The sequence below is a fragment of the Camarhynchus parvulus genome, chromosome 1A (assembly GCF_901933205.1).
Source record: "Camarhynchus parvulus chromosome 1A, STF_HiC, whole genome shotgun sequence".
NCBI lineage: Eukaryota > Metazoa > Chordata > Aves > Passeriformes > Thraupidae > Camarhynchus > Camarhynchus parvulus.
In genome coordinates, this window is record NC_044586.1 from 25053999 (window position 1) to 25070330 (window position 16332).

General features: G+C 47.8%; 1 protein-coding gene across 1 annotated transcript; it reads right to left on the reverse strand.

Annotated features, from left to right (window-relative positions):
* Nucleotides 1-233: 233 nt before the first annotated feature.
* On the reverse strand, nt 234-15097 carry EMP1 (epithelial membrane protein 1). Its single transcript, XM_030960173.1, has 5 exons — nt 14920-15097; nt 3709-3826; nt 2736-2838; nt 2491-2631; nt 234-1892 (listed from the first exon to the last, which is right to left on the reverse strand). Exons 2-5 carry the CDS (start codon nt 3784-3786, stop codon nt 1729-1731), a joined length of 486 nt encoding a protein of 161 aa, XP_030816033.1. The 5' UTR covers nt 3787-3826; nt 14920-15097; the 3' UTR covers nt 234-1728.
* Nucleotides 15098-16332: the final 1235 nt, after the last annotated feature.

Here is a 16332-nt window from a genome sequence, read left to right on the forward strand (position 1 = left end):
GCCTGAGCTTGCAGGCAGCCTGAAACAGGAGCTCTGAGAGCTGTTCTGCTTCCTCCTTCCCTCCAGAACAGGAAATCTCATCTACTGGTATGCAAGAGAACATGGTAGTTCTGCATTGTCTTAAAGGGCTGGGCTGAGATTCAGTAAGAACAGCAAGTACTTCTGCTAACAAATATCTGAAACACTAATGGGGAAAAAAAACCAAAAAAGAGCAAAACTCTTTATTAGAAAGGGAATCAGATTTTATTTTTATACCCACAAAGTTAAAAATATGCATTTCAAAATATTTACAATGACTATATATGAAATAACCTTTGTTAATGAAACACCAACATACAGTACTAGAATATATCCACCAAATTTATAAAGACTACATAAGAAGAAAATGTAACAGAAAGAGAGAGAGAGGTAAATAGCATCCATGCACAATCTGTACTAACATGGTTTTTATATTCTCTACCTTTTAGTTGTGAATGGAGTCACAAGAAATTTTGACCTCATCTCTTGCAAATGCCACTTGTGACTGAGATTCTTCACACTAACAGAAATTTGTGGGTTGCAGCAGTACCAGTGCCTAACTTTCTTATGCCAGCCTTTCACATGGGGACCTTGTGTTACAGAGTGGACTCGGAATCTCTCAGCAACCCTGGGAGGTAGCTAGTTTTATGGAAGGATTTGGCAGATGAAAAGTGGCTGGCCTAATGTTGTGCAGCAAGGAGCAAAACTTACTAGCCCTACTTCCTCTCTCCTAATCTCTCATTAGGGAATAACTTTCCTCTGCTTTTGAGATGAGCTTTGTCACAAGGTGGGGCACTCAATTAATATCATATACCAGATGATTATGTGGGAAAAAAGTCCTGCCTACACATAAGGACTTGTGTCACCAAGGATCTGTGATGTAGCAGTGCTGTTACCATGTTCTGGAGTTGAGCAGAAGATTATTTTAGTGTAGACACAAATCCAGGTGGTTCCGTCCCTGCATGTGTACCACTGAGCAACTGCACCCTCTGTAATTAAGAACCTCTGTATATCTTTACCCCTATTCTCTCTCTCTCTCTCTCTCTCCATCATCCATACCTGTATATTTGCCATTCCTACTTGTATCTTATTCAATCATGGGAATATTAAATAGAAAATAGAGCAGCAAAAAAATTTGCTGCCTTATTTTTGTAGATATTTTAATACAAAATTAATCCAATTTCTATTGGGTTTTTTTCTCAATTTAATGTCTTTAGCGTTCACTTATGTGCATATATATATATATATATATATATTAAAAAATGTAACAAAAGGCCCATCCCATTTGTATCAATGGACAAATAAAGGGGTCATAACCATCACTTGCCCAACCCACAAGGCACACTCAAATGTAAGTGAGAAGGGCTCTAGGAAGACAAAAAGATATAGCCCCTGTTTATGTAGTGCCCTTTAATCATCACTGCTGAGCTTGAAGCTTTGTGAAGGTATGGCACAACTTTGCAGAAAAGGAGAAGAGCTGTCTGGGTCACTTGTAGATTTCTAGCCCCAGAAGTGCTAGATCAGTAGGAGTTGTTTCTCCCTCTCTTTGGTGAAGGAGTTTCTGAGCATTCTAGCTTTGTTAGTGATTTTTCTGTGGTGGCAGTGGTGATGATGGTGGCTGTTTTTGTCTATTGGCCCAACAGTTCTCTCAGCAGAGTAATTCTTCCCCACTCCCAGTAGCCAACCCTCTCCCCTGGAGACCTATCAGCCTTATTTTTTCCTAAGAACAAGGTAGAGGATGCCAATGATGAAACTGAAGCAGAAGCAGATCCAGGCCAATATGAAGCAGTAGCCATGGTGAGGATTTGTGGCGAACGCCACTGTGTGTGTGAACCGAGCTGTGTAAATGGAGACTGCAATCAGAATGCACATCCCTGTGGGAAGGAAGAGGGAAAAGAGAGTTGGAAAACGCACAGAAACCAGCATTGCCGCAAGACTTCTGAAGTGCTGCTGTCCCCTGAGACAGTAATGCACGTCTTGTGCCATATGAGAGAGGAGATGCTGCCCATTAGGCTTATTTGTGGAGGATTTCTTTTGCAGCTGTGATGACATAAGACACTTGGGGCTTGTTTAGTGGGTGCCATGAGGAATAAACCTTTGTTAGGAGAAAATCAGTAATAAGATCTGACGACAGTTTGGTGCTACGTATTGAATCCCAAGTGCAGTAGCTAACTGTTTATTCCCCTGCTCCCCCAAAACACTTGAATCCTTTTTGTTGTCTTTCAAAGGTATTTTGCAAAACCCACTGGGATTTCCTAATGAAAATCTGGAAATACTTTCATTATATACAGCCAAAAAAATCCCAACCCAACACTTTCCCATTCCCCGGTGCTTTGTTTTGTAACAAAGATTGGGCCACTGGAAACATTTAGTGGCTGACAACCTCCCCTGGTGACCATTTGTGGCTACTTGTGCTCACAGAGGCAGTGGGACGCCCAGGGAGCCATGGAAGGTGTGCAGGTGCATACTCACAGCAAACCAGCATGACAGCTCCGGTCATGTAGAAACGTTTGCCTTTTTCCAGGGTGAACAGCTGGATAATGAACAGGACGAGCGCCACAACGGAGAAAATGATCGAGAGAATCATAAAGGCTTGCACAGCTTTGAGGGAAGCTGTCAAAACACAGAGAATGGATTGGAGAAGGTCAGGACTCGGTCTCGGCAGTGCTCATCAACGTCCTGTGATTCACCACGACGAAAATGCAGCTGTAACTTACCCTCATCTTGACTGCTAACTGGCAGCTCAGTGCAGGTCCCGTTGCACAGCAGCCAAAGCCCTGTTGAGATTGTTGCATAGTAGGAAGAACCCACCATCCAAACCTGAAACGGGATAGAACAGATGTTGTGTCTTGGGGCAGGAAAGCTTCTTTGCTCTTCTGTCAGACTGTGAATTGAGCACGAGTAGCCCAACTGCTCGAAAATATCGTCACGGGACAGGTGGGACATGGCACCTGTCATGGCAGGAGTCATTTGGTCCAGGCAAAACACTGTGAAGTCTGTTCCAATCATCATGGAGAAATCTCCCAGGTCATCCTGAACCTCCTTCTGTGGAAGGCGGGTGCGAGGGGACCGCAAGATGCGCTCCGACGGCGGGCGGGGGGCGAGGGGGCGCGGGCAGCGCCACCAGGGGTCCCCCTCGGCCCAGAGCTCCCGTGGCCCCGCCGCGCCCCTCGGCGTGGGATGCGCCCGGGTGGGAACAGCCTGGCCCCGGCCGGGGAGCAGTGCCGGCTCTGCTGGATGCGCCCGGGTGGGAACAGCGCCCCCGGGGAGAGTGCCGGCTCTGCTGGATGCGCCCGGGTGGGAACAGCCGGCCCCGGCCGGGGGAGCAGTGCCGGCTCTGCTGGATGCGCCCGGGTGGGAACAGCCTGGCCCCGGCCGGCGGAGCAGTTCCGTGCCAGGGCTGGCACTGCTGAGCCAGGCACTGCTGAGCTTCCCGGCCCCATGAAGGGTTGGCGTGCTGCGGGCTCGGGGGTCCGGGGAGGTGACAGACAGAGGCTGCCTCCTGCACCATCCCGGCTGCCTTCCTGCTCCCTGAGCCACCCATCCCTGCTTCCCCTCTCCCCATGGCCATGAGTGGATGCTCCTCAGCCTCGCCTGAGCACCCACCCCCCGATCTGCCTGCCAGCCGTGTCTAAGGCCGGCTGTCTGCGGGAGGTGACAGCCATTCCTCGCCCAGGGCAACCTACTTACGTTGGCAATGGTGGAGACAAAGAGCATGATGACAGTGGCGATGTGGACCACAAAGATACCAGCCAGTAGCACCAACATCTTGGGTCTCTTCTAGGTGGTGTCACCGACACAGAGAGCTCTGAGGGAGAACAAGAACAGGGGGAGGATGTGAAGGGAAGAACTGAGTCAAAGAACAGCATTACCATAAGATTTGTTTACGTGCAAAAACCCAGGCTGATCTTAGGTTCACTCTGGAAACATGGAATCACCAAAAAAAAAAAAAAAAAAAAAACTAAAAAATTCGTCAAAATCTGCTCAAGAAGTTAAACAGAGCCCACAGATTAAGGAGCCAATATGGGAGGAGATGTAGAGCATGGGTAGATAACTTGGGGGCATTTAAAAAATAATATATACACAGGTTGCTTACATTGATGTGTGCTAGCGTAAAGTAAAAATGCCATACTCCAGGCATACATTCTAGGAAGAGGAGGTTTTGCCCACGATATTTACAGTGGTCAGGAAAGATTTTTCTCTTCCTGCTCTCCTCTGGTGTCACAGCCTCTTCCAGCTGGTCTGGGTCACAGACAAGTGGTACGGAATGGGAGACTATGAGCTCCTTGGTGCCTCAGCTATGGAGTAGTTGTGGAGAGTGAGCCAGACGGGTGGCAACTACTCCACAGATCACTCTTGTAAGTGAAGGGAACAGTATGGAAATGCCATGAGGTTTCCTGGAGCTGGGGAAGATGCCCAGGTTTGCAATGAAAACTGCCTGCTTCCTTTTTAAAACTTGAGGCATGCAGGTCACTTTATTAATGCAATAAAATTCTCCTGTAATGAAAATTCCTCTTTGGTTTGTTTTGGGTATTTTTGCCTGTGTACTCTGCAAACTTTTACTTTTTCTTAAGACTTCCTGTCATTGATGAACATGTGATTGGAAAGAGAGAGGGGAATGTGCTTTAGAAAGCTTGCATGATATGGTTTGTCAAAACTGATGGCTTCTCACCTGAAAACGTGAAATACAAGGACCAAATCTAAGCTTTGAGAATGAGTGCAGACAATTCACACAAATCAAGTGAGTATATTTCAGGCAGAAGCATTTACTGGGCCCACTCTGTGGCCAGTAAACTTCCTAGAAAGTTTGACAGGCTGTGCTGCTCTTTCCCTCAGAAGTGCTGGTACTGAAGAGCAGTACCAAGCATGTGATTAATGTTAGCTGTCAAGTTATTTTGGTCCAGGTGACTCAGGTAGGGTCTGATGCTGTCACCATTTGTACAGGGTGTGGCAACACTGTCATGAAACAACACACTTATACTTTATGATGTCTTTCACACAAACTGTGACAAAAGGCTTTGTAAAGTCCCATTCATGTGTCTTTTTCACTTGATGACTCCACCTACTCCACTACTGTCTTTCCTCTCACTGTGGCCATGAGTGGGAGTGTATTCCTGTAAGAGGCTGCAGCTGTTCCTGGCACTGCTTTGTTACCGTTTCCCAAACCACAGTGGGTAGGCAGGGCTTCTCCATCAGTGGCACTTTGACCAGTTCAGCATTAGCTGAGGACCAGGAAGAATTCCTTGAGTTTGGGATCTCAAGGAACCAGTTCTGTTAGGTCACTGCTCCCACCCAAACAAGGCTACTCTTTAGTAAAACAGATTAGCATTGGTGACTAGTCCCATCTCCTCAGCAAATTGTGTCTACTTTAAGGTTTCCTTCACCTGGAGAACTCTCTGGAGATGTTAAGCCCTGACTTGCTGAATGTGGGCCATGTTTGCTTGTCTGCTTTGGGGTGTCTTGGCAAACTAATGCTCTAGAGCTTGGTTTGGCTGGATGGCCTGGTCACTGCAACCTCTCTTGTCACAGTGCCTCCCTTAGTGATGATCTTGGAGAAAGCACAGCCTTCTTAGGACCTTTCCTCTGACTGTAGTGACAGACACTTATGATTTCAGCACTGCTAAAATTCAGGTTCTCAACCGGGTACCACATGAACCTAAGAGTTAAACCCCTTCTTTCCACTGTAAAAGGAACGAGAGTTTCAAAATGCTGGATGGCAACTGATACAGATATCACCACTGCAATTCAAAGTGAGATACTCTTGCTGTTGCCATGACTAAGTGACAAATCTGCAGCAAATTCTTGAGTCAAATCTTTCTGTCCCTTTGACTACTTCCCTTTTTTTTTTTTTTTGTTACCTTGGTTCTTACACGAACTTTAACAAGTGCTCTTGACACTATAGGGTGCTGGCAAGCATAAACCAGACTCTGACAAATTTGCCTGCTCTGAAATTTGCCTTTACTAAACAGTGGCTAAACTTTCTTCTTACTTAGATGGATGTATTTTTCCATGGCCTCTTTAAAATCTCATTCAGCACTTTTTTGTTCCTTATTATTTTTTAGGATCTTCAAACAAGGCTTTCTACTTGAAAGATTAAAAACCTACTTTCATGACATCCTAAAGACTAGAACAGTCCTTTTGAATGCATCTTTTGTTTGCTTTCAGAAATGAAAATGAGGAATGTTACTTTACAATGTAAAAAAAAAAAACCAACCAAAATCATGACCCCATGCCCAGGACTTTGACCAATACTCCAAGAAAAAACTGAAATCCTTTATTCCCTCTGCTTTTTCTGCCTATTTTAGCACTGCAGGAGAGCAGTGTTAGTTCAGGTGCTTTCAGTGCACCTACTTCCTGAGAACGTCAGCACCTCTCCCTGAATACACACGCTATCAAATGCAAACTCCCCCAGGGGATATGTGCTCACAGCTTAGTTTTGATTCTTTGTGAGTTAAAGCACAAGCCTCCCTCTGTATTCATTTGCTTTCCCCTTTCTTCATCTCTCTCTGCCTGTTAAATAAAACACGAGAGAACAATCCCAGAGGAGCCGTGGGTGAAGGAATGGCACTGAAATAGATTCACTTCTGCCTCTGATGCTGTGGCGTGCACATTTCCTCCCATTAGACAGAGAAACTGGCAGAGCATCAGGGACTGACAGGATACCGTTTCCATTTGTTAAGTGTGAGACATCTTTCTCCACTATAGGGTGGGGTCACATTGCTGGAGCAATAGGACAAAATTGCATGCAAATGCCTTTTCTTCCATTCCTCTACCTAAACTGCAGCTGCATTTGGAGTTCCTCAGGCTCTTCCTGGGCTGTGAGTCAGTCTTAGCCTTCCTAGAGCTGCCAGCTTTTTCCACTGACTCACCCCAAAGCTCTCAAACCCCACAATAATTTAACCCTGAAAGATTAAGTGCTCAGGACAATGTCAGTTTTAGGACTGCTTCTCAAGAACCAGTCAAGCAAACAATTTGTGAGTCTTCCCCAAGCATCCTTCAGAGGAGAGACCCCAATTAAGCCAAGAAAAAAAAGTAATGAGACATAACAGTAGAAGGACTACAGAGGTAGGGTAGGCTGGTGGGGAAGGGAAGGTCATGCATGTGCTGAACAGCCTGCATGAGTCAAGGGAAGATCTTGTGCTGATAACAGTGGACTTTCCTTTTCATGAGGTGATGAAATGAAGAGAAATAACAAGCCACACCAACAGTAAGCATGAATAAGAATCACCATAGAAGCCTTCAGCACAAAAAACCTGCAGATAATCATGGCAGACTCTTAGCTGTGTAGAGACTGTTTCTGACCATGCAGGAGTACATGTGCTGGGGAACAACACACAGCTCTGCTGCACCCCAGTTCAAGCTCAAGCAGGCTGGTACTATCTAGAGCCTAAAACTAAGGCAAAGTCTTCTCATGCAGACAGATTGTTGCCACCTCTATCACCCCTCTGTCTACTTAAGTGTTTTGGATCCTTCTGTCTGAGGGCAATACAGAGAAGTGAGTCCTTGGCCCTGGTTTGCTTCTTAGCAAAGGATCAGGATGGAATGTGTAGTGCCACTTGGAGATATGATAAAGGCCAGTGGTATAGCTCCTCAAATATAGGGAGTGAGTTACTCAAGAGGGTAAGCCAGAGTAGGTCCTTTGCTTCTGACAGAAAGTGCATTGCAGTGAAAGGACTAGAGGGTAAGTGTACGGGATGTTTCTGCAGGAACAATGGGGTTGTTTCGGGTGAAAAGTCAGGACACTCTCAACTAAATTTGAACTATTTCAGATCTCAAGTATTCCTTAATGGATGTAGCTCATCTGATTTCCATTTCCATCTTCCTCTCTGAACTAGGGTCCTTGCTTGGGACTGTGTCTCCCAGGCTGAGTTGGTGAGGTGTACTGTGAGAGAAGCTGGCTGAGGTGAGAACCTAGTCAATATCCTGTAGCTCCCTAGAGTTCCCAGGGAGAAGAAGACATCTAAATTGCACTGCCTGTGCACACTGGTGACCTCTGACTCCTTTCAAAGTGAATTTTTCAGCTGAGGAGTCTTTCGTTTGATACGTTAGATTTCTCAGCAATGGAAAGATGGCTTTTTGGGGAAAAAACAAATGCCTTTGGTTAGAATGTCAACAAAAATCTCTATAGATTGAAAACAACTAACACAAAAGAAATTCTGCCTTTCCCAGCTGCTCCTACAGAATATAAGGAAGGCAGTAGTAAGTCAGACCGGTGGTCTGACTCTCCCAGTCTCTGATGGGGACAATAGGAGGTCCAATATTTAGAGAAAGCATGTGAACTTGGCCACTGTCTGAGGGGCACAGAGTCACAGCGGGAATACTGGTGGTTCAAATCAGGGCCAAGGCCACTTGGAAATGAAGGATAAAACTGGACAGTAATGGACAGAAAGTAAAAACTGTCTGGTATTGTTTGAGACAGCCACAAGCTTCCACCTCTGTTACCAGTGCACTCCTCAATGCAAAGCCAACCCACAAATAGCAATGCTGCCATGTTGCTACCAGTAAGGGAAACCTCAATGTGGTTTAAAACCTTCTGCAGAGTTTGCACACATGCCTTTTCACTGATCTGAAACCATGACTCCACCTTAGCCCTGCTACAACTGCACACCTTGTCCTTGTGTGGGCTGTGAGCACCAGTCCTCATTGTGCCCAGAGTCATTTCACAGGATGCAAAGATGTGAATATCTCTGATATTTCGGCGGCATGATGACTTTGGACATGTCACATTGTTACTAGAAAGCTCATGACAACTTTAAACAACAGGGAAGAGTCCTTTTGCTTCCACCCTTTGCTCTGTCTCTTGCTTCAGATCCTGGTGAATCCAGAGTCCTTGCTGACTCCAGACTTTTACAAACTACTGTATGTCAGCACTGCAGTTGACAGCCTGGTTTTGACAGACCAGCCTGACTCAATTTACAAGTCAGATGCTTTTTCTAGACATGTTGATGAGTAGGTTGGTGCCTCTGGAAAGAGATTTCGCTCTGTGTGTGGGAGAAGGGCTGGGCAGGAGGCGTGCATGGGCACACGGAGACCTGGAGCCTCTGGCTCATGGCACTGAGATGTCACCTACATATGGGTACTGGCTGGGGTGGCCACATGGGTACAGCAAGGCTGTGAAACCACCAGGTTAATGTCAGCCAAAAGGAAAGTGCAGACTGGCCTGAGGGGCTACAGCTCAAAATAAGTTAAAGTAAACAGAAGATTTTTGTCTGGTTCATGTGAAGCATTTCCTGGTGGAATGGATCAATTCCACTCTCTCTCCAAGAGATCAGTGGAATTGCCTTCCCAAGGGAGTGGTGAAACACCAGCATGTGAAAAATTTTTTATGGGATCTGACAAATTCCTCAAGAATCCACCCTTAGTGATGAACCTCCACTCACTGAGAGATGCAGAGGGGAGTCACAAAAGATGACACATGAGGGTTTTCCAGCTCTCATGCTCATGATTCATATAAGAGTGGGGAAATATCAGAATTCCTAGGGCAGACAGTGAGAAATTGGCATTTTCTCCAGAAGAAACCACCCTCGAGTGCTCAGCCATGTGACAACATCAACTGAAACTCCAATGCTGGCTTGGTAGTGGGAAAGGGAAGAGGCAGCTGCCTGGGGCCTGGCAGGCAGCCAGGAGCCGCTGCTGGAGGAAAACACTGTCACTCCTCACCCCAGGCACGCCAAGGAAGGGCTGGGACTGATGGGCAGCAAGTAGAGGGAGGGTGGGGAAGGGAACCCCGGAGCTAAGGGAGGCACAGAAGGGATCCTCTGCTCCCCCAGAGGCGCCATGCAGAGCACTCTCACCCCTCAGAGCGCTGGGTGGTCCCTGGGTGGGTTAATTAGACCCCTGAATGTTGGCAGGAGTTCCAGCAAGATTCTGAGATACACGAGAAACATTTGTGGGAGGACCGACAGTCTGGGTATTGACGTGTTGTGTGTAGGGTGTACATCTGCAGCTCTGTGTGGCTCCCCCTGTGAATGGGAGTGTGCATCTGTGGGATCCCTGTGAACTCTGTGTGTGTCTGCGTGTGTGTCTGTGTGTCTGCGTGTGTGTCTGTGTGTGTGTGCACAGCTTCCTTATGGGTGCACAGATCATCCACCTGTGCCACACCGGCAGTGCCCACGTGGGAGAAACTCTCTGACAGCTCTGACAGGAAAGCTCAGGTTACAGAGAGGTATGAACAAAGTACACAGATCACTTGTGGTGGGACTTCCTGCTTTTCCTCTTTGCAACAGGACTTAGACAGAGGCTGAAGGACTGTGAAGCCCACATCAGCTGTGCTTTTGGCTGCATTCTTGGATTAAAACTGCAGTCCTGTGATTTGCACAGACAGTCTTGTGTAGATATTCCTTTTTTTCTTTTCCAAAGGAGGGTAACTCTAAAAAAGAAGTTGTATCTTACAGTGTGTCTGTCTCTTAAAACTGCAAAACCTCTGAACATGCAAGTACAGCCCATGAGGCACTGAGGAAAGTGTGACTGGGGCATCTAAAGAGTCTGAGCTTTTGGGTCAGTTTGCTTTCAGGGTGCCTTTGCTCCTGCAAGCCGTCTTGGAAAAGACTGTGCAGGATTCAAATACAAAATTGTGTGAAAGCTCCTTCTTTCAACCAAAGTGCTCAAGTGATGAACTGGGGGGAGCATGTGAATAAAGCAGACACAGGAGGAGGCTGTGCAGCCTGGAGCTGGTCAGTGCTCTGTGCAGGGTGGGGTAAAGGTGGCTGCGGTGTAAAATACCCATCTGGCTCTCAGAGGGCTCCTTACACCTGTGATCAGTACGGTATAAGCTGGTTCATGTTCCATGTGGCTCTGGAGACATCAGGAGCTCCCCTGCTGAGGGCACAGCAGCTGGCCCAGCTGCAGGCACTGGAGGCCGGCTCACAGGCAGGCTGGCTCAGCTGCCCAGGCTGTCACAGCCAGGGGAGGTGCCCAGCTCTCCTTCAGCAGTGGCCCACCTTCCCAGAGCTGCTCTTCAGCACCCCTCTGACCAGCCTGCTCCAGGCTCCCCTCTTGCTCCCAAGGCTCTCACTAACCTTCCCAGAGGCTTGATGGAGCCAATACAGGGAAGATATCTCTCTGGAATGAGAAGAATGTGGACGATGGACCCAATCGAGGAGGCTGCTTTCACAACTCCCCTCCTTCAGCAGACTCTGCCCTGAGAGGGCAAAAGGACAACAAAGGTCCTCACCCTGGATTTCCTCAAATACAAAAACATATTGCCAGGTGGCCTCACATCACAAGGGCTAAGCCTTCAGCATGAGTCACTGTTCACCTGTGTCAGCCACTCCAGTGCTCAGGGTTCAGTGCATTTCCTGCAGGACTGGGGATGACCCAGCCCAGATCTGTCCCTGGGCTCTCCTCAAGGGTGTCTCCCCACGCCTCTGCTACAGACTTGTTTTCACAGGGTAAAGGGGATAGATCTCAATTATGATCTTGCCAAGCTTGTCACTCCCTTGGGCAATGTGGGTTCTGGAGCTGAGCTGTCCTAACCTGTCCCTCCCTTCTATGACAAGGTATGGGCTATATTTGGTCTAACCAAGAGAGCAGCTTCCATATACTCTCTGCCCTCCTGAAAACAGTTCAGGAGGAGCAGGATGCATGAAGTTGCAAATTTGGCCAGAGTTTCCATTGTTCACTGTCAAGCTGTTCTAGCTAAAGAGGTACTTTCCAAAACTCTCCCAGCAGGGTTTGAAGAAATCACACTCCAGATGGCAGCCCCGAGATGTGCTGCTTTGCTGCTCTCCCTGCAGTGTAATGGCAGAAAGCAGCTTAAGAGGCACTCCAGATTTCCCTCTGGGCAGTTTATGCAGGGAACTGCTGCTTCACCCTGTGTCATGCTGTGGGATGGCTGGGTATGGACTGGCCCTGACAGAGGATCAACACAGGAATAACTGAGATGTGCTTCAGCACATTTGTTCACTGCCACTGTTGAAATGACTATGAGTTAGTTATCAATCCTGGCAGGGCCATGGAGAAGAGCCTCCTTTTCTGTGAATGCTGCTTTGCCTCAGCAGAAAAGACCAATGAAGTATTAAACACCCATCTTCAGATGTGAAGATTGGAAATCCCCTTCCTCACCCTGCCTTTTAGAGGAGTGGAAGAGCAGCTCCCTGCCTTGACGGAAGGGTAAATAAATCTCATTTTTTAGTTTTAGCTCATTAATTTTTTGTTGGAAAACAGAAGTAAGGAAAAAAATTAGGAGTGCCATGCCTCACAGCCTGTCTTATGTTGTGCTGGGTGACAGTGCTGTCACTTCCCTGTTGAAAGGTACAGGCACAGGAACCTGTTGAGATCAAAGGGGTCTAGTAGTGCTATTTCTGCCTTACAGGGCACTTGAGCATCTGAGGGCAAATTCCAGCCCAGCATCAGGTGTCTCCCCCTTTGCCATCCACGCAGCACTCAGCGAAGGGAGCACAAAGTGACCTGGGCCTGAGCAAGGGGAAACATGCCATGGGAGGGTGTCCCAGCAGCCAGCTGGGCATTATGGGCCCCGTGAAGCCCCATGGGAGCAGGCAGGGCTATGGAAGCAGGCTCCCTCCTGCTTTTGCTTGCTCTGAGGAAACAGAAGAGGGCACAGGCTGTGCTGTGTGCGAGCCTTGCGGCTGGGAGGGTGACGAATAGAGAGAAGGATTAGTGCTTGCAGCAAATCTCAGTCTCATTATAAGCAAGGCCCTGAGGTGGCTCTTTTAGCAAAAACATGCTGTCTATTATCAGCAAATCTCCCAGACCTGTTTCAAAATACAACCTCTGCTCCAGCCCAGACCACCAAACAGTAATTCCTGTGTGCACTGCACCGCTCCCACACTGCAAAACTGGAAGACCACCGGCTAGGCCAGAAGGGCAGGTTTTCCAAGCCCAGAGGTGGCTCTGTGTCCTCAGCAGCAGGGTCTCACTGGGGGAGCACTAGCAGCCCTGCAGCTGAGGCACCCGCTCCAAAACTTGGTGCTTCTCCACAGGATCCCAGGTCAGTCACTGCTGCATTAATGTGTCCTTGGGTGTGGCTGGACTCCCGGGCTGTCAGAGGTGTATCCCTGGGGATGGCATGTGCCCAGTGGAGATCCCAGCTCTCACACAGGGGTAGCTGGGATGAATGGCTCATGTGTGTCACATGTCTGGGTGGTTAGTCATAGCTGGGGAGCTTCCACAGGAGCCTACTGACAGGAATTCCTCAGGGTGGGTGGGTGTGCAGGGCCACACCAACACGCTGCATTTCAAGGGGTGCTTCCAGGCACCGCAGTGTTAGTAAGGTACCTCAGTTTTCTTTTCCGATGCTAATCCCCACGGGAGCAAATAGAAATAAGCTGCCTTCAAGCCCTCACTCCCTCAGTGCTCAGAGTCCCCAGGTGGACTGGGTGGAGGCATTTGGCTGGCTTAAACCCGTTATCATAGGAAGAGCAGCTAATGGGCTCCAGGTTTTCACACTCTTCATGCCCACCTCCCTCGAGTGTTTGCTCAGAAAAGAATCCCACTACATCCAGAAATGTCAAGTGGGCAGTTCCTGGGCAAATCTGCTCTCAGAGGTGCCTTGAGGAATTCAAAACTTCTGAGTGAAAGTTGTTCTGTGGCCACAGCATTTTTTTTAATATCAGTATGATTTAATTGTTAATCTTTTTAAATGACAACTTCTAAAAATGCTTTCTTGCCATTCCAGTTTCTGATGCCCTGGAAACACTTGCTGCCTCAGTCAGTTTCCCCACCACTCCAACACATTTATTTCTTAGTCAAAAGGCACCACTGCATGACTGAGCTACAAGCAGCAGGGCCAGAGGGGACTTAAAAATTCACAAAATCCATTGTTTTTCCAAAAAGTTATGGTCAGCTCAGCTTTTAGTTCATTCATATAGTAATTATGCACAGTCTCAGCCTGAGCCCCACCCATTCCTGGCCGTATTGGGCTAAATACTGTTCAGTCTCTTTCAAGCCCCTGAAACTGTGCAGGGGCGGGCTGAGTTCCTGCAACAGGAACCAGTGTGGTGCCAACAAACTGGCTTTGCAGCACTCCCTTTCACAGACCTCAAAAATAGCTCAGATTTGACCGCAGGATGCAAACCACAGCAGGCAGACGAAACAAGAGAAATGGTGAAGAAGAGGAGGGAAAGAAAGAGGGGGTGGTTGTGTAGAAAAAGGCAGGTGAAGAGGGAGAATTGCCAGTCTCTGCAACCCTACACTTCCCATCAGTGTCTCTATCTCCTTGACACACCCTTCCAGCAGACCATGGTGCTGCTAGCAATTCCACCCGATCCCCAACTTCGCCTCGCAGTGCTCCCCACTCCAGTGTCGGTGCTGCCACAGAAGGCGTAACACACATTTCTGCCCTTCACGTGGCTCTGCTCAGAACTGGGGCTTGGCTTCAGCCTCAGGAGCCAGAACCCCTGGAAAAAGAGAGATTGCCTCCATTGTACCCCAGAATCTGCAGCTTTGGGGCCTCTCAGTCTTCACTTGGAATGATTGCTATTGTTTTAAATTAGAGCTTGGCAAAGTAATTATGGAGGGGAGAGAGACAAGCAGAAGTATTTGAGCGCCAGAAAAACTGAGCCTGCAGCCCTAATTCCAAGCAGGCATTTTTCCACATTTGTCAACAATGCTACTCCAAAAGCACAGAGCAGCTCTTGAGCGTGAGCTGGCCCAGGTTGGGCACCCGTGCCTGCACCCTGGCTGCACGTGTCCTGGAGGTGAAAATACATTGCTGCTGCCAGCACTCCGAGGCTGCAACCAGGGTGCCTTGCAGTGCCCCTCTGCCCCATAAGGCAGCTGGATTCCAAAGCAAAAGATGAAAATTAAGGTGTGTGCCATAGCCAGCTCGAGTGCCAAGACGAAGAGAAGGGGCAGAGGAGAAAGGCAGACTGGTGCTGTTAAGAGAGGGGAGCAGCCACTGAGGGAGAAAAGTTGGTGAGGATTTTCAAGAACAGCTCTTACCGTGTGGGCTGGGGCGGGTGCTGGCACCTGTGGAAGAAGGAGCGTGCTGGGCTGCAGTGCCGATGTCCCGGAGCGCAGAGCTGGAGTGAAGGGGAGTGACCTGGTGGTGGTTTAAGTTTCCTCCGGTGGTGTGGGAGGGTGGTGTCTTTCCACTCTGTTTTAAAGGAGTTACTATGAATCAGACTGCCTTTAAAGAGAAGAAAAAAAAATTAATGAGCTACGCCCTGTTTTGTTGGCAGGGTGTCAAGAGTCTCTGGGAGGAAACCAGCGATTCAAAGAAATCTGTGCAGGGCTGCCTGTGACTCAGTGTGCAGCGCAGAGACCGCAGGCTGGAAAAACGGCTGACGCTGATCCAGCTGAGTAAGAGAGGCCCACAACAGCATCTGTTTATAAAACTGAACTTCTGGTTGTCATAAAAAAAAAAAATGTATAGTTACAAATGTGGCAACGGGGCTTCAACAATAAAATCACTCAAACAAACAGTGGGTTGGCAGGGGGGATCCCGGGGCTGGGTGAGTCATCGCATCCCCTCCCCGTGCTGCGTGGAGAGAAGGCGCTGAGGCTGACAGCACGGGGGGAATTCAAATCGGACCTGTGAGGCTGGCATGGACAAGACTTTTGGGAATATATCAAGGAGTGGAGATGCTCAAAATGCAGCTCTGCTCTGGTGGTGACTCTGGAGTGATTTGGCCAGATAGTGGTGGTTTGCTTCCACAGAGACAGCAGGCAGGGAAGAAGAAATAAGGAGCTTGTTATTCACAGTTTTCTGAGGTCAGCATTTCTTGCCATCTTAAAGACTTCTAAAAATAGATCCTTTACATTTGCTGAGAATTGGCTGGTGGAGTTGTCTTGTAGATGCTACAGGCAAGATTGAATAGGGATGTGCTTGAGATGTGGGTGAAAGGGGAAGAAGTTTGTCAGGAAGCATCCGTGTTAAATACGATCCTTACTGTGATAGAGTTGGTGGTCTGCTACTGCAAGGAACCAACCCTGCCTTTGCAAGGCCCAGCAAGAGATAAGCAGATACTGAAAAAATACCTGGCAAAGGCCTTTCCAGCTTTAATAAGGATGACATTGGATTGCCTTTATTTGAAAAACGAAGCTGGTTTTCTTTGAAATCTATACAGATTAAAAGATCTTACTGGTTTTCAGATTATTCCTGCTGTCTGGTGTTATTGATATGTGTCTGGTCTAATTTTAGACTATAGCAACCTGCTTAGAAAAGAGCTATGGATAAAACAGCAGCAAAGATGACACATATGGTGGGCAAAGACAATCCCATGGGAATTTTTCCACTGATGGAAAGTAAAGACAGTCTTTTTTCCTCAAGGATAAAATAAGCCTAACTGTGTTTAATACCTGTGGATTAGAATGTGCTTCTTGTTGATATATATGAATACAATATTCAGGAAA